The sequence below is a fragment of the Alosa pseudoharengus genome, unplaced genomic scaffold, assembly GCF_046254945.1.
Source record: "Alosa pseudoharengus isolate Yale_2024_CS ecotype anadromous, Long Island Sound unplaced genomic scaffold, YU_APseudo_1.1 YU_APseudo_1.1_scf_18, whole genome shotgun sequence".
Lineage (NCBI taxonomy): Eukaryota > Metazoa > Chordata > Actinopteri > Clupeiformes > Clupeidae > Alosa > Alosa pseudoharengus.
The window spans coordinates 25,503,345-25,528,876 of NW_027468650.1; the positions used below are offsets into that span (position 1 = coordinate 25,503,345).

The window sequence follows — 25,532 nt, forward strand, 5'->3', positions numbered from 1 at the left end:
CTAGATGGCTAGTTGCCAAGGCTACATGAAAAGACCAAACTACCAAAATCTACATATTTTATTTTCACAATTTCTATCTAGGTCTTCCTTATTTGGTGTACTGACTAGACATTATTGAACATATTAATCTGTATTAAAGTAGGCTAAAGTTTTTAAAGCTTTGTGATACCTCCCTGAAATGACTTTTTGCAGGTTGGGATGTCTGGTATGACCTTGTTTCTCTTTTCTGTCCTTTTAGTTGTGAAAATCAGTATTTCTCTTAGTTTTCAAACTTTTCACACAAGTTGAGAAAAATATACATGTAAAGTAAAATGACCTCAGAGCTCTGATAAAATCTACCTGGGTAGTATTTTTTTTAGTTTTTTTAAGTGGTGAGATCTTGCGCTTATCTGTAGGCTACGATGAAATGAAGAAATATTGAGTAGAAGCAGTTCATGTCGCAGGCAAGATTATCATTCGCGCCCTCTGCTCTTCTGCCTCCCGTGTCCAATGAAGAATTTGTCCAATGGAACACTCTCTCAAATCATGCATCCAAACAAAAAACAACCTGCATAGCAGGGCAACAATTCAATTACTCTCGATACATTTTACCAGATCTGGAAATATAACTCATATTCATGAACTGTAGTAGCTTATTCTTTTTTTTAATCTATATACATTCACTACATACATGAAACGTCAGCACTAGCATACCACGTAGTAACATGGCTTCAACATAGCATGAAATAGCACTTCAAATCATTAAACTCATGTTCAACTACGATTGGATTTTAGCTTATGCAGTATCATCAATACATTTCCACACAATGCATTAAACAACTGAGTCACAGCAAAAAAATGTTTACGTGCTTAACTCATTAAACACATCTATCATTCCATGTATGCTAGTAACATAAATGACGAACACGTGTAAAACACTCACCGGAGAAAACTCATACAAACTCCTTGTCGTAATTTCGACCTTTTGCTGTTATTCCTTCCTTAGAAGTAGGTTTGGTGGGAAAACCCCTTTTAACTAGCTCTTCAATGTTATTTTTAACTTTTCTTCTCAGTGTGGAAAATCTAAATATGGCTTCAGCTCATTATTCTGCTGTCCTTCTGCTGTTTCTGCTGATTTCTGTCTTCTTCTCTAAGAATCAGTGTAGCAGTTTCCCCTCTATGCTGCGCCACCACTGCCACCTACTGGACAAATACGGTGAGCAGGGAAAACATAACTAAAAGTAATCAAGAAATTAGATATTGAACTAGAATAATGTAATCCTATCAGTAGGCTATTTTCGAGTGGATTACATCTGCAATGCACGTTCAATATGTTGAGTATATCTAATTTATAATGGTGTCATGACAGCCAATTGTTCAGGCTCATCACTTCATAAACCTAGAAGATAAGTCAGGCCAAACACAGTTATATGTCAAGTTGTCATGACAATATCATGCCAAGGAAATTATTCATGACACAATTATAATGGTGTCATTACAATCAACTATTCCGGCCCACCACTTCACAAACCTAGAAGATGAGCCAGGCCAAACACAGTTATATGTCAATTTTGCATTTCTTTCTTGGCTAATGTCATGACAACGGTTTACATTTTCTTGGCTTATGTCAAGTTGTCATGACAGAGACACCCTCAAATAATGTCATCTTGGCTAATGTCAAGTTGTTATAATGATGACACACAAACAATGTCAACTTGACATTCCAAAAACCGAATGACACATTATGACAACAGTCATAAACATCAAAAATGTGTCATTAATGTGCATGACATGTGTCATGTCATTCTTATGACGGTTACATGTCACCCTTATGTAGACCCCTTCAAATAAAGTGTTACCCTAAACTGCAATGTTTGTCAGGAATAAGACTTGGACTTAGACTAAGACTAGGAGGATGTAGAACGGAAGAGAGGAGAAGTTGGCTACAGGCTAGGCCTACATAGACCATAGACCATTTTTTTGTACCCTCTCTGCTTGTAACAGAATAAACTTGATTCCTGAGTTTTTCCTGAAGTTTGCCAGTCTAAGATTAATATATTTAGTAATTATTCACCACAATTACTTTCAGTTTGAAGGTTGGTACATGTACTGTATGTTACAAAACCCCTAAATGAGTAAGACTCAGAGTCCACAGGCTCGAAATCTAACCCTCACCTGTCATGGAAATGTGTCTTAATTAGTATTATAGTCTAAAATGAATATACACAGAGGGCAAAGGACAAAATTGTACTCTCTGTAGAGAAGGTTGATTTGAACACAAGTGTTTGCGGTCAGAGAAACATTTGTCTGTCCATCAGCTCTTTATTTTCCATAACTCAGGTTTTTACTAATCAGCAGTCTGTCAGCCAGCTCTTTATTTTGCTTACAACCCAAGTTTTTCTGTTTGTTCCACTGACTGCAGTTTGCCATCTTAAAATATAGCAGTTATAGACAGTTACTAGCTGGGGTTGTGACTATGGGTATACTTCATGGGTATACGTTAACAAGAACACTGATCAAAACAAGAGAGCATTAGGTTATCTGAGGATAGAAAAGTTTCCATTATAAACCCCATGAACACTTTGTAAGGCTGACTGATGTCACACCCCATTGGTTTGCCAAGACGTCAGTCATCTACTGAGGAGGTGAACCCTAAATTCTGATTGGACTACTACTGTACGTATGAAAAACATGAGGACCTTTGACCCCTTTGTGAGCACAACAGCTTCACTCTCCGATTTTGCGCAGGTCTCTAATTGGGCTAAATATTCTGCAGAATATACTGTACATTCACTCTACTGCTTAGTGATGCATTGGCATAGACTTAAACAGGCTGTGTCACTTTGTGGTCTTGTGAATAAAGATTTACAGTCAATGGCTACTTCTCAACATGTGTTCTTGGATCAAGAGTTCTTTTTTGGCTAACTGGTTGGTATGAATCCCCCCCCCCCCCCCCACCACATTCTTTCCAAAGGGGTTTCATACCAAACCAAAGTCCCTTTAACATTAACTTTAACAAAGTCCCTTTATGGACCTTGCTTTGTGCGCTGTGTACAGTCGTAGTGCTGCAGGGATGATGGCACAATGGAGGTTTTTCAGGGGTTGGGCTTACCAGTTTTCTATTGTACATGTAACTGGGCATACATGTAACTGGCTTACCATATTACCATACTGTATGTGTAGGTGTTCCTTCATTAACCATTCATGTAACTCCTTGTGTGCCATACCATTACATAAAAAACGGTTTATATACTGCTTGGTAATATTGTAGGTCTGCTTGGCAATATTGAGTGTTTTCAACCCTTCGCAACATATTGGCTCACTGTACAGTCCTTCAGCATTTCCTGTAAGGAAGCTAAAAAAAGATGAATCGGTTTCACTTCCATCATGTGACCTCCGCATAGGCTTTCTATTTGTGTAAGTTTCAAGAAGTGAAAATTAAAAACATTTAACTGTCTCTGTGTAAATAGCTATTAAGTGAATAAATCATTTTATTTCAACTGTTTGGTAACCCCAGAACCTCAAATTGCAATATTACCGGTAGGTAATGTTGTTTGTGAAGCTTAAAAAGTTCTTAGTTAGACTTTGTGGTCTGGGTAAGGCAAAAAAGAACATAGAAAATGTTCTCAGTATCACTTCTGGTTTTTCCCTCTATTTAGATCAGAGATATTAACAAGGAAGTGTGAAATAATTGTGATCTGCTGGTTAAGCTCCAATACAGACAACTCAGCTTAGTTAGATCCTATTTGATGTGACTGCCTATCATGATAGTATTCCTAAACACTGCAATGACACTACAAAATATCGGAAAACTGTTTATTTCAGCTTAAGCGTTTAAGATATGGAAACTAATGCAAATACATTTATATAATGTTAAGTTAAATGTTATAGAACATGTTGATTGCAGCAGAGAGGGATGGTGTGATAACCACAAGGATGGCAACAGAAAAAAAACATTGGCTGACATTACACTGTAAAAAAGAAGTTACTTACATATAGGCTCAAAAAGCACTGGTGCAAATGGATTGTATGATAATATGAAAATATATATGCTTGCACACACAAAATAAATGTACACTCTTAAAACAAATGTGTTGAAAACAACACAACTTGTGTTGTTTTTAACACATCTCTGTGTCCAGATAGGGAGAACACATTCCTTTTAAGAGTGTACATAAATCCATACATTCTCCATTCTAGAAATTTAAAACTTGAACAAAAAGTTGAATACAACATTCTGTATACCATTTTAAATATTATATTATCACCACACATTTACCCAAAAGTTCAAGTATTGCCTACAGCTTTACCTCAAAGTGCATAAAACATGGCATGGTGTAAGTTTTTGATAAGAAATAAATATGTGGGGCTGTGTGATGTCTTCAAAATAAGAAATCTTAATAAAATATAATATTAAACTTGAAAAATAGAATACCTAAAACATTTCAAAGGAGTTCACTAGGAGAACGCCTCTAAGCACACCGATATCCACACATAAAGTCAAATATCATTTAATGTTAACAGTTAGCATAAATGTCCTCATCCTGACATCCTGTATCAAGTTCCTCCACACCCATGTAGTCCTCTGCATTTTCATAATCATCCTGGTCTTCCACGTCTTCTTGTTCATGGACATCTTCATCTTCCACTTCTACATTTTCATAGTCATCCTGGTCTTCCATTTCTACATTTTCATAGTCATCCTGGTCTTCCATTTCTACATTTTCATAGTCATCCTCTTCTGCGTTCGGATCTAGGTAAACCTCTTCATCTTCTTCACCTTTCTTGTCTTCATTCTGTTCTGGTCTACTGCTCCCATAGGTGTTCATTTTTGCTGTGACATAATGAACAGAAAACAAAAAGGACACATTTCAAATGTGAACATTAATAATGACTGTTTTTTCAGTGTAAAAGGCTATAACTACTAGAACAGTTTATACACCCTGATGTTTCTTTCTCCACAAATGCATTTCAAAAGTACAGAACAGACTCGTATGAAGGTCTTAGTGAATGAAACAAGTTTATCAATGAATGTAGCATGAGTTAGCAGCGTAGCATTATTGCTCTCTTCTAAACTGAACCACTATTACGATGAGTCTGGATTATGCTGACACACTTCTAAAACAATTAGAAACTTACTCTTTCCTTTAGTGTACTTCCAAGATGCTTCCTTTGTTTTGCTCTGTCTCTTCTTAGCCAAAAAGATGCACACCAAGGCAAAGATCAGAAGTAAAACTACACCAGCAGTCACTCCAGCAGCAATGAATGGGATAATAAACTCTGTGGAGTGCAATCATACATATATGCATTATGAGTTCAGCTACAACAGGCCATGTTATAAAATTAAACTACATCACATTTTCTGAGTGTAGGCTTCATGATTATTATTATTATTATAGAATATACTGTAATATAAAAACATTAATCTTTCACAAAATACATACTAATCTAATGTTCGTATGTTTGTTCATGTTCATGTTTTTGCTGTACCTCTGATGGTGACAGTTAGCATGTCTGTCTCTGTGGAGTAGAACTGACGAGACGATAAGTCCACCTGATACACACAGCTGTAGTTACCCTGGTGGGAATAATCTGCAGCTGGAAAATAGAAGGAAGCGGAGTGGTTGATGGCAGGCTGAGACATGGTGCGGTTGGATCCAGAGAAACTCAGATGGAAAACTCCACCAGGGTACTGTGCTTGGGTGGAACAGGCGATGGAGAAGCTGTGGCCCTTAGTGATCTCTGGCCCCTGAGGACCCCAAGAGAGCCCTCCATCTGCAGCAGTGCAGTTGATACGAGGTTGATGCAGGTTCACTAGAAATAAGCAGAATATGCAAATCACTTTAAAATGGCACTAAGAACTTTTTGTAACTCTGGCAATCAGGTGTAATCACTAAACCCCTCCCACCAAAGAGTGCAACCTTCCTTTCGGCATGCGTCACACAATGGCTTGTAGGTGGAGTTAGCCGGTAGGTGATGAAGATAAGATTAAGGCCTAGGCCCTGTCCACACGTACGAAACCGATCTTTTTTTCCTCCGTCTTCCCTGAAACCGCATCAAGAATATTTGCGTCCAAACGGATCCATCTCAACACGTTACTTCATACCCCAGGCCTATAGGTGGCATTGTTTCTTTACAGAAATTTACCAAAATTTGCGCTTTACAAACAGACAGAATAGGCTACGACCAAATAGTCCAGGCAAAGTATCGTTTTACGACAGACTAATTGTAAAATAATTTTTTGCAGCTTAGATCATTTCTATGAGGTGTCCAGAACAACATACTAAAAGTCCTAAGAAATCCTAGTTGAGGAAATATGTTAAATTCTCATCAATCCAAGATGTGTGCCAATTAGACCAGGCAACAATAGGCCTACACCATCAATGGGGCTATTTTTTTCCTTTACTCCTATCAAAATTAAACTTTACACAATGAAAGTACCCATGAAAAGTATTTTTTTTTTGTATTACAAGTTTTTTTGAAAATGAATTTGAATATGCAAATGAGCTATACACTAATCAAATATGCCCAAAATACACCCAAATAGGCTTAATTTTTCCTTTACTCTTACCACAAAAACTGATTTAACTATATAAACCATATATTTTCTGGAAGGTTAGACCCTCAGGATGTGATCTAACATAGGTTTTGACCTTTCTCACCCTCCCCTTTACTTTGCTGCCCATTCATAATACATAGGATATGAGTGAATTGGGTATATGGCTCATACCTTTGGGTCTGTGCCATTTAGGAAAAACTGTTTCAACCATATAAACCATATATTTTCTGAAAGCTTATACCCTCAGGATGTGATCTAACATGACATGAAGCATGTCCCATCCTCCTCATTAGTATGCTGCCCATGCATAACGCATGGGGTATTGGTAAATTAAGTGTGTTCTGATACATTTTGGGTTGTACCATGAAGAGAAAACTAATTAAACCACCTAAACCATATATTGTCTGAAAGCATATACCCTCAAGATGTGAACTAACATGGATTTTGACATTTGTCACCCTCCTCATGACACGACAGCCCAAAAAGGTATTAGCCATATACACGATTTACCAATACCCAATGTATTATGCATGGACAGCATACTCATGAGGAGGGTGGGGCATGTCTCATTGTACCCATTGTTACCTTCCATGTATATTTTCACTGCGATGATTGATTGTGATAGGAGTAAAGGAAAAAATAAGCCCATTAGGGTGTATTTTGGGCATATGCGATTAGTATGTTGCTCATTTGCATATTCAAATTAATTTTCAAACAAACTTCTAATACAAAATGTTTTACTTTTCATGTAGACTTTCATTGTGTAAAGTTTTATTGTGGTAGGAGTAAAGGAAAAAAATAAGCCTATGGGGGCCTATATTTGATTAGTGTACAGCTCATTTGCATATTCAAATTCATTTTCAAAGAAACTTGTAATACAAAAAAATTTACTTTTCATGGATACTTTCATTGTGTAAAGTTTTTTTTTTGATAGACGTAAAGGGAGAAAATAGTCCCATAGGGGTGTATTGTTGTCTGGCCTTATACTGGCACACATCTTGGATTGATGAGAATTAAACATATTTCCTCAACTAGGATTTCTTAGGACTTTTAGTATGTTGTTCTGGACACCTAATAGAAATGATCTATGCTGAAAAAAATTCTTTTACAATTAGTTCTATTTTTGGCTCCAAAATGGGTTACTTTGCCTGGACTAAAATGGCTAGTGCAAAGTAACCAGAATTGTTTGTGTGGACTGATGGTGAACTGTCAACTGTAGTCAACTGTAAAACTAATAAACTTTATTTTACGGTTTGTGAAGGGTGCATTCCCGTCCTTTATTTGGCTAATGCAGGTAGGCCTACTAATCACCTTTACTTTCTTTGGTTGTAGGATAGTCCGTGATTCACATTAGTTTTGGCCATCACCGCAATTAGGCTACTAAACGCAAGGGTTACCCAAGTTCTAGGCTATTCTGTCGCCACATTTATACTATTGCTATAAAACCTTCTTAATACTTTTGCCTGCATCAAATCGCGCGTTCGCATTCAGTGTGCTACCATCGGCTTAACGTGAGTTCTAAGCGTCTTTGTATGCTTATATCTGATTTCACTCGACTGTGAATGCATGTATATATGTTGTAAGACATGTAAAACTAGATGTACCGCGTAGCGGTACAAAATATGACCGCCGCTCAGTCCTGCACATCCATTCCGCGAAAATAAATCATATTAATGAATTTGTCTCCATCTTCTACTCCATCCCCCACTCTTGAAACTTTTGTGTATGCTTGTTTGGAATGTGTGTTTGCACACATTCCGCACACAAAGTAGCCTACTGGCGCTGCAAAGGTGAATAGATTTGTTTCTGGGCCAAAAAATCTGTAACATTGTTATAAAACCTTTAAAATCTCTAAACAATCACAAGTAGGGCAGTTCATCATAGTCCATCCATTGCAACTGGACTGATGAAAGGTACACCTGTAGGCTACATTGTATTTGGGAAAAGCAGAAGGTAGCAGCATAATGTATTTATTTATTTATTATTAAACTAAAACAATCCCTGTCAGTTCCATGCAGTTTTCAACAGCTATCAAGAAGAGAGGTCATGTCATGGATTTTTGTGAATGTTTCTTCTTCTACATATGCATAGGTTTAGTCATCTAGTTCAAATTATATTCAGCTTTATTGTCAATGCACAAATTAAATACCAGTAGTCTAAAACAAAATGCCGTTTTACCCAGTGGTGCAAATAACTGACATGTCCAAAAGGGCCTTCATGAAATGCGTTGCGAGACTGTTCATACACATTTTAACGGGCAAAGTTGAAGAGCTACTCTCCGTTATTGTTTGTGCAAATAATATGCTGATTCATGTGCCCTTGCATTTTGCAACCATGAGGTCCATGGTTAAGCTCAATCTTTTGACGCAATCTTTTGATTTTCACCCAGCCTAGTCCATGGTAGGCGCCCGATAGAAATATTGTTTAATTTTGCGATTGAGATATCCACGCACTGGCGCCCCCCCTGCGACGTGTTCGCCCCCCGGTTTTAGAGCTATTCTAAATGCAAAAATGCATAGACATTGCATGACAAAACCGTGACTGTTAACAAACTATAAGCTATATAAGGTAGGCCCTATGCTAGGCCTATTACACAACACAAATTGTCACCAGGCTATGCTGGCGACCCAAATAAAATCCCTGTTGGAACCAATGGCTTACACCTTACAGTATCAAGCTGCCACCTCTTGGCGAAAAGTTAATAGTTTTGCATATCAGTAGTAATACATTTCACGTAGCTGTGAATCACGGAAAGGGCGAATGAAGTGGACACTTCTAAATGGAACCCAACCCACTGTACAGTAACTCAAGGTCTGTGGCTAAAGCAGCCATAATGAAAGCGTTATCATTGTTTGGATACTTCACACACACGTGTTTTTTAATCGCATAGACTACAACTACCAAGCTGGAATCAAAGCACATCGACTCCCCTCTCACACCCTAAACACGCACTTCGAACAAACAAAAGGCGCCTCAGTCTCACGGAATAGCCATAGGCAAAACTGTATCTGACCGGTGTAACGTTGGTACTAAATCATTTGTAGCACGTGCAACAAATATGTGTAGGTACAGCCCTGCCCTGAATACATCTCAACATGCGCTCTAAAACATCTGGTTTAAATGGAGATGTAGATCATCACGGGATCATAGACAGGTTATCTTTCAGGTAGCCTAGGCCTATATATTTTCCATTAAAAAACCATCACGTAGCGAACGTGTTGTGGCTAGCCTAGGTTATGGTCATAAGCAAATGAGATGACAGTCGAAAGATACAATTAGTGCTGTTATCGATTTGCTTGGTAGCCTATAAACGCATTTATGGTTTTCTACAAATACATCAATAATCAAATTGGCCTCCATCACTCAACCATGCTAACGGTAACATTATTTTACCTACGTTCTGCTATTGATAGGATTAACGTAGCCTACCTGCAGTAAAAAACAAGCATGTCCGATAAACATTCTCAGATTTATTTCGGCTTCAAGAGGAAATGGGAATTACATTTCATGCAGAAATCATCCTACCCTTAGACGTTCTCTGCGGTAAACTACTGTAGCCTACAGTCTTGTCCTTGTAGGAAGCATAGTGTCTTTCTAACCCACTTTAGATTAACTTCCAACAAATTTACGTCTCACTGCAACGATGCGCCATCTAGTGGACAAACGACTACTTATCGCCAATACTGGAAATGCAGCCATGATGATGATGATGAATATTTATTTTGGCTTTCTTTTAATCCTACTGAATTTGTAATTATGTATCAGCCGTTCTAATACCGATAGTATGTGGGTGCCTGTGTGTGTGTGTGCATGTGTATATGTGTGCACCACCATCTACAGGCCAATGAGTGTAGAGTCACTAAATGTACACATAACCTAATTTTTTAGACCCCCCCATGGATGAAATTCTACGAAACTTGGCATACCCCCAGAGAATGTCAGGTTAATCATACACATAAAATTTGGTGCAGTTCTGAACGTCTTTACTGAAGAGAGGGGCGATTAAAGCAGAATGATATTGCATTTTCATTTTTTACCGGGGGGGTGCAAATCACAAATTTCTTCATCCTCGGTGCCACGGTTCAGGTAGTTATTTAGGAAAAACTGCATTTTTTGGGTTTCGGGGGGCCCAGCGCGGAGGGGGAGTGGCCCCCGGGGACCAAACGAAATTTTTCCGTAAAAGTCTAGTGGGGCTACATACCCACCAAATTTCATGTGCCCCGGTGTTTCGGTGCCCCGGGTATCGTTGACCAAAATTTCAGGAAGTAGATGACGGGAAAAAAAAAAAAAAAAACTTTGACAATCCCTATATGACCGCTTCGCTAGCTTCGCTAGCGGCGGTCATAATAAATGAATGACACTGGCACTACGCACAAATTAATGTAGCCTAAACTTACACCGCACTTTCCTAATAACTTAAGTTCTCTCGCGTCACTGAAAGTAGCTAGAATGCATAAAAAAACACCGGGGAAAACAGTGTTTAGTCCACCAAGTCATAAGCTATCGGCGCTGCGCAGCACCAGTTGTGATATTTATCTTACGGAGTGTAATCGTAGGTAATGTCATGTATGAAAACTAGTATTGTTAGGCAATACTATAAGTCCAAGTCCAGGGCAGCTGAGGTGTGGCAATGACATCATCGCAAGCAGGATGTGCGGTTTCGCTGTCTAAACGAATTCAAACGGGCTACGGTTTCAGATTTCTCCACTCTGGGACCAGGTTTCAGAAAGGTGCGGTTTCGGGCAGTGCGTTTACAGGATTCGTTTGGACGCTCGGCCAAGACGAAGCAAAACCTCTGCGTTTAACCTAAAAAGCGTCTCCGTGTGGACGGGCCCCTAGTCTACACGTACCAAACCGATCTTTTTTTCCTCCGTCTTCCCTGGAACCGTATCAAGAATATTTGCGTCCAAACGGATCCATCTCAACACGACTCAACACGTTACTTCATATCCTAGGCCTATAGGTGGCACTGTTTCTTTACAGAAATTGACCAAAGCTTGTGCGCTGTAGGCTATACAAACAGACAGAATAGGCTACGCAAATGGCTAGTGCAAGGAAACCAGAATTGTTTGTGTGGACTGATGGTGAACTGTAGTCAACTGTAAAACTAATAAACTTCATTTTTACGGTTTGTGAAGGGTGCAGTCCCGTCCTTTATTTGACTAACACAGGTACAAATAATCTCCTTTACTTTCTTTGGTTGTAGTCAGCGATTCACATTAGTTTTGGCTATCACCGCTAGGCCTACCAAGTTCTAGGCTATTCCGTCGCCACATTTATAATATTGCTATAATACCTTTGTTAGTTACAGTCAATACATTTGCCTGCATCAAATCACGCATTCGCATTTAGTGCGCTACCATCGGCCATCGAGTTCTAAGTGTCTTTGCATGCTCATATCTGACTTCACTAGACTGTGAATGCATGTATTTATGTTGTAAGACATGTAAAATAAATGAATGACACCGGCACTACGCACAAATTAATTTAAACTTACACCGCACTTCCCTAACTTCTGACTAGTTCTTTCGCGTCACTGACAGTAGCTAGAATGCATCAAAAAAACACTGGGAAAAACACTGTTCAGTCCACCAAGTCATAAGCTATTGGCGCTGCACAGCACCAGTGGTGATATTTATCCTACTGTGTGTAATCGTAGGTAATGTAATGTATGAAAACTAGTATTGTTAGGCAAAACAAAACTAAGTGTCAAGTCCAGGGCAGCTGAGGCGTGGCGATGACATCATCAATACGCAAGTATATGCGGTTTCGCTGTCCAAACGAACTCACAAGGGCTACGGTTTCAGATTTTTCCACCCTGTGACCAGGTTTCAAAAAAGTTCGGTTTCGGGCAGTGCGTTTACAGGATTCGTTTGGACGATCGGCCAAGACAAAGCAAAACCGGTGCGTTTAACCCAAAAAGCGTCTCCGTGTGGACGGGGCCTAAATTATCTAGCATACCGGTAGTATTCTCAGAATGGCCTATAACTATTCTAAGTTGAGTGCAGTGATTGAGTGCAAAAAAGTGCATTATTGAGTGCAAAAGATGACAATAAATGTCATGTAAAAATGTAAATAATGAATGTAAAAAATAATTCTAAAAAGTTGTTGATTCCTCAGTTTATATTCATAAGCCAAGTTATTGAAGTTGTCAAGCAGTTTAGCTGGTAGGTTAGCTAATGTTAAGCCCATACTACCTTCGACAGTTTGCATTCTAGTTACTATTCTTATTCCAAGTCGAGTGCAGTAATCACAAACAATGACTGTCAAATCACAACAAATATCTGATAATGAATGTGTAACTCAAGTTTCAAAGATATGTCACTGTTGTTATAACGGGAATGCACATGATATTCCAGTTATCAAAAGTGGCAAGTAACATTGACCCCTAGCAAGACATACACTCAACCTTCACTGCCACAACAAATGCAAATGTATTGAGCATTGAGTTTCTGGTGAGCATGGGTAGGCTCTGGTGCATGAAACATTTCAGGTGCACACAGCATATAGCTTAGTTTATAAAGTAAACATCAAAAATATGAAAGCAGTTTGTGCATACCCGCTACAGAAATACTAACAGTGTTGCTTTGAGGGGAAGTAAAGGTTCGGCTTGATACTGTTGTCTGATACTGACAGTAGTATGAGCCTTCATGAGAGAGGTCTGCTTGAGGAATGGTGAAGGAGACAGAGTTGACACTTGTTCTCTTTGTTTCTATCAATGATCCTAAGACTTTATTCAAAGTGAACACTCCACCCAAGTGCTGTGTTGATAATGAGCAAGTCATCTGAACTACTTGACCCCAAGCAATATCTCTTGAAGAGGTAGAGATGTGTGGGTTGGGAAGAGAAACAGCAAAAACCAGGGTCCATATTACCACCCTTAACGCATAGAAACTGAATTAAACAGTAAACACATCAAGTCAACATGTGCTGTGATAGCAGTTTGTGTGTGATTACTGACCTACTACAGAAATGCTGACGGTGTTGCTTTGTGGGGAAGTAAAGGTTCGGCTAGATACTGTTGTCTGATACTGGCTGTAGTATGAGCCTTCATGAGAGAAGTCTGCTTGAGGAATGGTGAAGGTGACAGAGTTGACACTCGTTCTCTTTGTTTCTATAAATGATCCTGAGACTTTGTTCAAAGTAAACACTCCACCCAAGTGCTGTGTTGATAATGAGCAAGTCATCTGAACTACTTGACCCCAAGCAATATCTCTTGAAGAGGTAGAGATGTGTGGGTTGGGAAGAGAAACTGCAAAAACCAGGGTCCATATTACCACCCTTAACGCATAGAAACTGAATTAAACAGTAAACACATCAAGTCAACATGTGCTGTGATAGCAGTTTGTGTGTGATTACTGACCTACTACAGAAATGCTGACGGTGTTGCTTTGTGGGGAAGTAAAGGTTCGGCTAGATACTGTTGTCTGATACTGGCTGTAGTATGAGCCTTCATGAGAGAAGTCTGCTTGAGGAATGGTGAAGGTGACAGAGTTGACACTCGTTCTCTTTGTTTCTATAAATGATCCTGAGACTTTGTTCAAAGTAAACACTCCACCCAAGTGCTGTGTTGAGATGGAGCAAGTCATCTGAACTGCTTGACCCCAGGCAGTGTTGGGGAGTAACGGAATACATGTACCGGCGTTACGTATTCAGATTACAAATTATGAGTAACTGTATTCCGATACAGTTACAAGTTAAATAGTTGGTATTTAGAATACAGTTACATTGTTGAAATCAATGGATTACATGACGATACTTCTCTGTTTCATAAGTTTGTTCACTCTCTAAATAAATTAAAGCAACTCCATTTCCCAGAAGCTCCTGAAAGCAATCTATGATGAAATTGTTTACATGTTTAAATCCAAGCCCCGCCACCTTGCACTAGCCTCAAAACGCAGCCAGCGCGCATTATGGACGCGTCATCGGAGACCTTGAAATGACTGTTTGCACAGCAAATTAGGAGTAAAGTAAGTGGAGGTAACTTCTGTTCCTCAATGATCGTTGTTCCTGATGTCTGTTCAAAGGATATTTTCCCAAGTATTAATAGCTCCGGCTACTTCGGCCAATCGGTTACACAGTTTGCTAAGCAATAGGCCTAAGCAAAGCCTAGTTCAGACCTACAATAAAACCAATCTCTAAAATAGGCACTGTATTCTATGTTTTTTATTCTAACTTAAAATAGCTTTATGGATTATTATTTTTTCTAATTAGATCTACATTTACATTTTAAAATGAATTATATGGTGCAGCCTCTGAAGAATTATTCTTGCGAGTAGGCCTAGCATATTTTAACGTGCGGTTTTTGATTGTCATTATTACGCGATCACGTTCATTTTGAGAGCACTGATATACAGTAGCCCATGTTTACATTTACAGGTCATTTGCGTTCCACCTGTCATATGCGCCCCTCACTTGTACTGGGTTGATGCCACCATCTCACAGGCACACCTTAATTATAATTTCTGGCTACGCCCTTAAAGTAGCCTATTTATTTTGTTTGTTTTAATTAGCCTAGTTGCCTGCTGTAGTTTTAGTGGTCACCTTGCTATTTTAAAGTTGTATCAGGTAGCTTAGTTGACTTTACATTCTCCTATGTGGGCCTAACACTTCAGCCATTTGGAACAGAAGAACACACCAGAATAGGCCTGTTTAGTAGGCCTAAGCAGGATTTGATGGCTGCATTCCTACACTTATAAAATGCAATTCAATGCAGAAGTAATCTAAGTATTCAGAATACGTTACAGATTACATTTTTGGGCATGTATTCTGTATTCTGTAACGGAATACGTTTTGAAAGTAACCCTCCCAACACTGACCCCAGGTGATGCCTCTTGCAGACGTAATAATGTTTGGACTGGAAAGTGAAACTGCCAATGCAGATATTCAAATTAATGAACCACCCCCAGAGTAAATAGATATTCCACATGAATGCTGTGTTGATATGGAGCAGATAATGCCTAATGTTTGACTCCTGATAACTTATCTTGTACTGTATGTGCAGATAATGAATCTTTCTTCATTAATTATGATTATTATTATTATTATTATTATTATTAATTAATTAATTATTAATTAGAAAAACAACAAAACAAAATGCCTCAGATGTTGACTCCATATACTGTACGCAATGAATGTATAAAACATGGTGCTTAACCTTTGCCCAATAATCATGCGATATTATATGATTTGGTATACACTTACCAACTGTAATTGTGATCGCATTGCTCTTAGAGCTGGCAGTGAGTGTACTCTGATAATAGTAATCACACGTGTAGCTGCCTTGGTGTGAAGAAGATAAACTAGGAAGACTGAAAGTGACGGTCTGCTTATCTGCTGTCTCAGTCTGTGTAGATATTTCATTTCTATACAGTCGGAAGTTTGCAGTCATTGGCCTATGGGACGTTATGGTACATGTGAATTCTGCTGACTCTCCAGGTAAAACAGCTGTGTTTGTGGAATGGAGGGTAAGTGTTGGTGTCTTCATACTTCCTGTAAAGCAGATTAAAATAAAAATGAGGAATGAAACAGTTAAAGTCTTCTCGTTCTAAATGTTCTAAAAAGATAAATATACATTACTCCGTCTTCCGGAACTGATCAGTTTAAAACAGACATAGTTCTGACTCACCTACACATACTACACCTGCATCTTCACTGGGACTGCAATATTCTACTCCAAATCCCCTGTGTGAGCACTCTGTTATAGAGCTCTCAGTACCAGAGCACCCAACATTATCCAGCCAGGTCTTCCCACTTCCCTGACCAAAGTAAGCATTCCCAGGGGCAAGGGCTGCTTTTCCACACCCCAGCTGCTTGCACACAACTTGAGCATCATCTAGGCCCCAGGAATCATCACACACTGTTCCCCATGCACCATTATGGTAGACTTCCACTCTGCCAGAGCAGTAGCCACTGCTATTGGCAAGCCTGATGTTGGAACCAACTGCATATTGAGGAAATGCAAATGTGAACAAATCCACCTACTCTGAACATTGATTCAATATTTGGGGTTCAACTTTTTACATACACATAATAAAACGTACATGGGCATTCTTAACATTTAATTGAATAAGTAGTGTTTCATCAAAACTATGGAGGTTTAAATAGCCAAAGTGTTACTTAAGTTCTTGTGTATGATTTTTCCCAAAATCACAGAGGAAAGTCAGTACCAGCAGGTATTTAGTATACTTCATACTGTACCTGAACACACCACACCTGCATCTTCACTGGGACTGCAATTTTCCTTTCCAAACCCATTGTGCGGGCACCCTGTTATAGAGCTCTCTGTACCAGAGCAACCGACATCATCCAGCCAAGTCTTCTCACTTCCTTGACCAAAGTAGGCATTCCCAGGGGCAAAGACCGCTTTTTCACATCCCAGCTGCTTGCACACTACGTCAGCATCTCTCAGGTCCCAAGAATCATCACACACTGTTCCCCATTCACCATTATGGTAGACCTCAACTCTACCAGAGCAGCTATTGTCTCCATTGACTACCCTTATCACTTGAAATAAAAAAAAAAACATTTATTGTTTACATCATAATTCACAATAACTACTCTGTCAAAACATGCCATGATTGCAAAAAGCCCTAAACATGATATTCCAATTGGTATGAAGTCCAAAAGCCACACAATGCTTTTTACAAGTATTTTGTTCATGCTGCTACATAAATGTGAATCTATGTAATGATACTTCAACGAACGTCTTGGATATTTTTGTGCAATCTATAAGCATATACGGTTACACTTTACTTGACAGTATCGATATAAGAGCGACATGACAGTCATGAATGTGTCATAAACAAGTCATAAACGTTTATGACATAACGCTTCTGTTATTAAGTGACATTCGTTTTTTGTCATAACAATTTAGGGTTAGGATTAGGTTTAGGGTTAGGGTTAGGATTAGGGTTAGAGATTAGGATTAAGGTTAGGGTTAGGGCTCATGTGTCATGACAGTGTCATGTCACTTTTATATCAATACTGTCAAGTAAAGTGTTACCGCATATACTATAAAATGACACATATGGCAAATCAATCTACATCCTGTGAAAATTATTGAAACATACTGTATGTGACTACCAACAACAGCAAATATCAACTAGATGTACCGCAAAGCAGTACAATATATGACCGCTGCTCAGTCCTGCACATTCTCTCCGCAAAAATAAGTCACTTGTCAATTAGTCTCCATCGTCCAACAACAATTTTTGTGTATGTAAATGAGTGTGTGCACGTGAGTCTGTGCGTGTGTGTGTGCATGTGTGTGCATGCGTTTGGGAAAGGGAAAAACCTCACTTCCCCCTAAACTCTTTGGATATCTGCTGTCCGATTTGCAAACTCTGCATGCACAGGGTTACGACATTTTCATTCGCATTGAAAGTTTGACAGGCCGCCCTTGACTAGTAACGGTTACTATGCTAGGATTGATCAGTTGCTGTTTTAGGGAGGCGCTTTGGAAGGGTCAATTGGATTTCATAGGCTGAGACAATAGGAAGGCTATTTCTTAAAGGAGAATTTTTCACATAGATCTCTGTTTCTCTAGGTCACCGAGTACTGTTGATTCGAAAAGAAACAAAACTAAAAATTGGTTTTATCAAGCTTGAGTTGCTGCAGCTAACAGTGGGCAGCTACAGTGCTACACTCTGGGGGCATGTTCAGGAGTCGACATGGAAATAGCACTGAAACTTGAGATATTACTAACCTCTAACCCTACCCATGATCCATTATCTGCCGTATACTCTGCATTATACATGATCTACCATGATGCCGTTTTGTAAAAAGTAAATCTATTACAAAACTATGACTGTTTGTTTCCTGTAAATAGTTTATTTCACCTACCTGAACACACAACACCTGCATCTTCATTAGCACCACAATTTTCATTCCCAAAGCCATTGTGTGAGCACTCTGTTATAGAGCTCTCTGTACCAGAGCACCCAACATCATCCAGCCAGGTCTTCCCACTTCCCTCACCAAAGTGGGCATTCCCGGGGGCAGAGACTGCTTTTCCACACCCCAGCTGCCTGCACACAACTTGAGCATCCATCAGGTCCCAGGAATCATCACAAACGGTTCCCCATTCACCATTATGGTAGACCTCAACTCTACCAGAGCAGCCATTGTTCCCGTTGACCACCCTGATTTGTGCATCACCTAGTAACATAAATAAATAAATAAATAGAGAATAAATACATGTAAAGGGCATTTTATAAGGGTGACATTTGAAATGCATTGCAGTTGATATAAAAAATCTTCAAATGTTTCTGAAGACATTTATGTAGACCACAATGGACATACAGAATGTCATGTTGAAGCTGCCTGAGCAACAGCTCATTTGTCCTTTTTGGTTGAGAAATAAATTTGATTTGTAAATTTATCTTTGATGGTGATAAGCCTATTAGCAGCCATTGTTGAGGTAAGGCCAAAGTATTTTGTCATATAATCAAACACTGTGACAATTCACACAAGCTGTGAATTATACAACTGCCAGACGGAGCTACAGAGCAAATTCAAATGCAACTGCAGGTTTGTCTGAGTTCACACATGTGGATTTAAATAGGGCCAACACATTTTTTATTAAAAACATGTTATTAACCTTGAAATTAAATTACCAATGGATCAACATGAAGAAGGGTTACACCAAAAAGAAACATCTGAATATCTGCCCCATACCTTGAGGAGGTATGGTGAGCATGTTTTACTGGGGAAGGAGGGTGTAAATGCACTTCCTAAATTAAAATACTTCAGTAGCAGTCAGCATTTTTCCGGAATGAAGATCAAGAGTCAGACAATACGCCTTCAACCAATGGAAAGAGGAACTAGATTTGTTTTGTTTGTCTCAAGCCAATTATACATCAAACAATAACCCCCTTTAAGAGAAATGATGAGCTAAAGAATACACCAATCAGATCAGTGCAGTGAAAGAGGAAAACGGTAAAACTTCAGATGAAGTTGAAGATGAAGTTGAACTTAAATTGGATTTCATAGGCTGAGACAATAGGAAGGCTATTTCAGGAGATTTTTTTTTCCACATAGATCTCTGTTCCTCTAGGTCACCGAGTACTGTCGATACGAAAATTAACAAAAAAAAATTGGTTCTACCAAGCTTGAGTTGCTGCAGCCAACAGTAGGCAGCTACAGTGCTTCACTCTGGGAGCATGTTCATGATCCTCATGTTCGTACCTCCAGAGTGTAACACTAGATGACTGGCTGCTGTAGCTGTTAGCTGCAGCAACTCAAACTAGGTAGCACCGTTTTTTTTTTTTTCGTTTCTTATCGTATCGACAGTACTCAGTGACCTCGAGAAACAGAGATCATTGTGAAAATCGCCGGAATTCTGAAAGTAAGCGATATGAGAGAATGGCCCAAGGCTTATACTGATGTTAATTGAGCTCAAATAACTAGGTGATTCAGGCTGATTGCTCTGAGAACAGCAAATGGCGAGTCCTGCTGACTGACCCTATTTTTGGGATTGAAAAATAACATTCAAACAAAGATTTTGATCACTGGCTAATCTTATCAGTTTATACAGTATGTCAGTCATACCAAAAGATATAGAGAAATACTTACTTGTTGTGCCTGATAATTTCAGTAAGTAACCTGTCAAAAGTGTTTAAAGGAAAAATATTAATGTACATCATAAGTATATCTGATAGGTTTGGATTTGCTGATTTCATCACAAGGCCAACTAACTAACTAACTTGTTTTTAACTCATAAATTTAACACATGAATGAACACTCTGAATACACTTCAAAACTAGATGTACCGCAGAGCGGTACAAAATATAACCGCCGCCCAGTCCAGCACATTTTTTCCACAAAAAGAAATCACGCTGAAAGGCCTATATGATTCTAACTGTCTCACTAAATTGCATTATCCACACTCAATTCTCAATGGTATCTGCTAGACAACAAGTACCAAAACATGATTAGTTCATAGATTTCACATGTAAAATTAATTTTATACAACCCCACCTCCATCTTGCCTGTTCATAATTCTGAGAAATTCTTGATTGTTTGTGTTATGTTTATGTTATGTGTGTGGGTGTGTGTGTGTGTGAGTGTGTGTGTGTGTGTGGGTGTGTGTGTGTGTGTGTGCGTGCTTGTGTGTGTGCCTGCGTATGTGCCTGTGCATGCAAGCGTACATATGTCTACTGTGTGAGTATGTGTCATACGTATGATTACTGTGAATGTATGTGTGTGTGTGTGTGTATCTGTTTGTGCACATGTGTGCACATGAAATGGGTTAACATGACCCCTGGAGGCAAACATATGGAAAAAAATGGTCATCCTAGGCCCTACAGTTCTCAAGATATTCACAGAGAACTGTGTCTGCCCTACCCTCCTTTCGGGGGGTACAGTCCAGCGGGGGGGCTACAGATCAAAACGAAAAATGACGGTTCCATGCTATCCATGTGGGGGTACATGCCCACCAAGTTTTGTGTACCCCGGTCTTTCAGTGTCCCGGGAATCCTTGTTGGTGTACGTCACTAAATGTACACATAAATTATTTTATTGTAAGGCCCCCCATGAACGAAAGTACACAAAACTTGGCATGCATTCGGAGGGTGTCATAATGATCCTACACTTTTAATTTCGTGCAGTTTTGACCTTGTCAGCCAGAGATATTGTGATGAAAACACCTAATTTTTTGCTTTTTAATTTTTAACTAGGTGGCGCTATACATGAAATAAGTGGTAATGGGATGGGTTGACATGCCCCCTTAAGACCAACATACATAAAAAAGGTGGACCTCCTAGGCCCTACGGTTCTCGAGATATTCACAGAAAACTGTCTCCGGCCACCTACAGGCCAGTTGGTGTATAGTAACATAAATTAATTTATTGTGTGGCCCCCCATGAACGGAATTCCACAAAATTTGGCGTGCATACAGAGGGTGTCATACTGATCCTACACTTCCAATTTCGTGCAGTTTTGACTATGTTAGGTCACAGATACCTTCAATTACAACACCTCATTTTTACTTTTTTGTGTTTAACTAGGTGGCGCTATACATGAAATGAGTGGTTATGGAATGGGTTGACATGGCCCCTTGAGATCAACATACAAAAAAAATGGTCCTCCTAAACCCTACGGTTTTCGAGATATTCACAGAAAACTGTGTCTGCCCTACCCTCCTTTCGGGGGGGTCCAGTCCAGCGGGGGAGGCTACAGATCAAAACGAAAAACGATGGTTCCATGCTATCCTTGTGGGGTTACATGCCCACCAAGTTTCGTGTACCCCGGTCTTTCAGTGTCCCGGGACTCATTGACGGAAATTTGGGCATGCGAAAAATAAAAAAATAAAAAAATTCTGACTAAACCTATATGACCGCCGCTTCGCTGCGCGGCGGTCATAATAACATGAAAAATACTGCAGAGGCTTACTGTTTCGTTTTCTATCAATAATGTTATCTTCAAAATAAAAACATCATATACAAGCCAACCAATGCATATGCCGCATATGACACATGCCAGTTTGCCTTACCTATCAGGGTGAGAGCAAAACTCCACATCTTGTGTATTGAAGCTCCCTTCAGTGCGGATGCATGCGTTTTTGTCAGTAGCCTACTTTCATCAGTGAAGTAGCTGACTGAATCAACACTGACCTAATGCTACATTTATATACATGTAACTGTGTAGTGTCTTTCTGTGAGTGATTTCACTTCTGCTTTGGTTTCTGTGGTTTTCCTGTTAGCAAAACAAGAAAGACAAACTGTTTTCATTTGCCATAGTGGAGTGAGTAAGAGATAAGCTCTCTTAAGATCAGAGAAATTAACAAAAAGGAACACATAAAAAGTGAATTGTAATTCTTAAAGCCTTTTAATGAACCCATTTTTGATATAAAATGCTACTAAGGGCCCTATCATGACATTCTAAAGTGCATCGTCACTCGTCAAAAGTCTATTCAAATTTAGTAGGATGTCCAGTTCACATTGGGAGGGGTTTCGTTCTCAAAAGTGGAGCGCATGGCGTAACAAGGTGTTCCTAGGTCTTTTAATCAGTCATATGGGTGTGTTTGGGGCGTAACATCATTTTAAACCAATGAGAATGACATCTGTCATTCCCTTTAACGGCGCAATGCGCGATATGTCAAATAAATGCATCGGTATTTGACTGAATAAAACAACATTTATCCTGCAGAGGAGTTGCTTATATCTCGTGACAGTGCGTCTTCAGCTGTGCTCCATACGTGTCTCTCGCCTCTCCCCTAATCACTTTTAACCGTCATTACCAATTTGCAAATGATGGTGAATAACTACTCATCATGAGATGTACAGTATTTCGTAATATCTTTATTCTAATTATGTTTCCCATTGTAATCGTGCAATTTGTAATGCTTGGACGTGCGCTGGTGTGCGTTCATGAATGATAGAAGGATGGTGCACCTGCCAATATGACTGTTGACATGCGCTCTTAAAATAGCATATGAACAACTCGCCATTGACCTCTGACCAGGTTTAGGTGGTGTATGATAGCGATTTTTAGATAATGCGCCAGGTCCCTCCCTAGGTTGTTAATTGCCACACCCCTGGGCGCAATGCTTAAAAAATAAACGTGCAAAATAACGAATTCAACTTCGCGCCGGTGAATAACGAACTTTACGCCATGCGCTGGTGACCCAAAATATAGCCCTAAGTGTGGGGTAGAAAAGTCTATCCAGATGTAAATGCAGACTGATGAAAGTCTGAGGCTGGCTGACAGGATGCATTAGCCTGGTTACTACCAGACCATTCTCAGTTTAGATAGAGAAGTGGTATGGTTCAATGCACTGCTAACTGCAGGCCTCTCTCTGTCATCATGTAAAGCCCACCTCATGCCAGATAAGTGGATGTGATTGGTTCCTGTGATGTTCTCACAGATTTGTTTGGGTTCACCCATGCTAATAATGTATTGGACCACTTGATAAAGCTTGACTGAACAATTAACAGAACCAGAGATTTTGTGGACACCATGAATGATCCATTTCAATTTCTTTGTTTGACTGAATGGGTGCGGTCTTCATGCTATATTTTTGTGGATACAGTGTTATTTTGTTTTTGTTTGCAAAATAGTAGACTGTTCCATGGATCCTATATATATATATTCTTTTTAAAAGAAAGAGGGAATAGGGTAAGAGCAAGTAAAACATTAGTGGGACCTAACTCCAGCCAGCCAACTTAATGCCAGCTACAAAGCTATGCAAATCAAGTTAGATTGACACCATGACCTTGACTGGAGTGAGGTTTAGGGGAGGAGTGCAACGGTAGCCAGCAGGTAGGGCTGTGCAGTATGTGCAAACCATTCTCCTGTGCAGTTAACACAGCCCAGGAACACAACAGGAAAGCTGCTTAAGCAGGCAGGCCAACAGTCTGCAGGACTTCCAGGGGTCCTTTTTGTCTTCCATGTAGCAGGGCTGTATGGGACTGTCACTGGCCTATCCAGATCCCCCACCCTCCTATGAAGCCATCTGCTACACATTACAGTGCTCTTGTTATCAAAGATGCCTAGTCATCTCCCAGTAGAGCATAAAGATTCTTTTCTTCTCAGATTTGGGGCCAGTTTCCTGTACAATAATTCAATGAAAAATGACCTTTTCTTCTATGAAGCTCCATTTTAGTTCAGAACTGGCATATTGCATGGAAGTTGACCCTCGACATCATTGCTGTGATGTGTACAGAATTGTCCGCACCTCTGAAACATGTTAGTGAAGTTAGTTTGCCATAACCATTTTTATTTCATGGAGTGTGCTTGGACAAAAAGTCTCTTCTGTGGCAGATTCTCTTTATCACCCTTTAATGCTATCATGACCACCTTTGCTTCAGACGTGCCCCATACTTCAGACTTGCCCCACAGTGGGCACTGACACAAGTAGGTAACAAATCTAGTTTGGTGATATACAGTATATCTGACCCAGAGCACAAACCTATAGCGAACACTCTTGAGGGGAATTGTCTGGTGTGTTAATATCTCCTGTGTTTACATGACCAGAAATAAGTTGGCACAGGATATGAAAGAATTCTACCAATAAAAAAACATAAATAGCCATGTGGTCCTCTCAAGTGGACTCACTCTTGAATGTGTTGCCATGACCACCATGTGGCAAGTCGAAAGAACACTGACATGGTGTTCCGACTGATCAGTCTTCAGGTACTGTAGATAGACAGCAGAATGGAAGAAGAGATGAACAAGATCTTGAAAAAGGATGATATTCTGTTTTCTTGCTACTCTTTTAACAGAGTAAGATGTCTCTTGTGACATTGACTGGCTTTGTTGATTGTGAACTTAGGGACTGTACGATATTTAGCGGGGGGGGGGGGGGGGGGGGGGGAGGGCCGGTCGCCATATCGGGTTAAAAATGTTCTGCCTGGCCCTCCCCCCTGGTCAAATTTTTTTTTTCCAGGGGCCTCCCCCCAGCTCAAAAAAATTCTCCTAGGCCCTCCCCCCTACATGAATCAAATAAAACTGGTCGAAAAATGACGTTTACAAGGTTAAAACGGCCAGCAAATGTCATAAGCACACATACACACACACGGGGCTACAAACCAGTGTTGCGCGGGTTTGGTCACAAGTGGCCCGCGGTCGCCCGATATTTTAATCAACCCGACCGCAACTCGGACCGCGAATATTAATTAGGACAAAATTATACCCGACCCGCGATCCGACCCGCTTATTTACAAAATGTGTGCTTTTGGTTATAGCCTGCATGCAGTAGTCCATTTCTGTAAAACAAACTAATTTATTTGCGAAGCTTTATGCAGTAGAACTACACGCAGGCATGCAGGACATAATGTTTGCGCAGGAGAGAGAATGAGAATAAGAGCAACCACCAAGGATTAGAACACTAGGATAAGATTTGGCCATGACATACTTCTTTCGAAAATAGAAATGGGGAGGCAGGTAGGCAAGAGAGATACATTGCTGGTCAAAACGTTAGCGTAAGAACTGGCTTAAAATGCTAAATGAAGCACAAAGCTTTAGGCTACTAAAGCACATCCACTGTTTAAAG

The 25,532-nt window shown here is 39.7% G+C and overlaps 1 protein-coding gene across 1 annotated transcript; it reads right to left on the reverse strand.

The window, feature by feature from the left end:
* Nucleotides 1-3,781: 3,781 nt before the first annotated feature.
* LOC143131249 (soluble scavenger receptor cysteine-rich domain-containing protein SSC5D-like) lies at nucleotides 3,782-22,117 on the reverse strand. The gene is made up of 9 exons (XM_076290747.1): nucleotides 22,032-22,117; nucleotides 20,114-20,143; nucleotides 18,383-18,697; nucleotides 16,739-17,044; nucleotides 16,167-16,481; nucleotides 15,743-16,030; nucleotides 5,470-5,793; nucleotides 5,119-5,259; nucleotides 3,782-4,813 (listed from the first exon to the last, which is right to left on the reverse strand). The coding sequence occupies exons 1-9, from the start codon at nucleotides 22,057-22,059 to the stop codon at nucleotides 4,497-4,499; spliced, it is 2,064 nt and encodes a 687-aa protein (XP_076146862.1). The 5' UTR covers nucleotides 22,060-22,117; the 3' UTR covers nucleotides 3,782-4,496.
* Nucleotides 22,118-25,532: the final 3,415 nt, after the last annotated feature.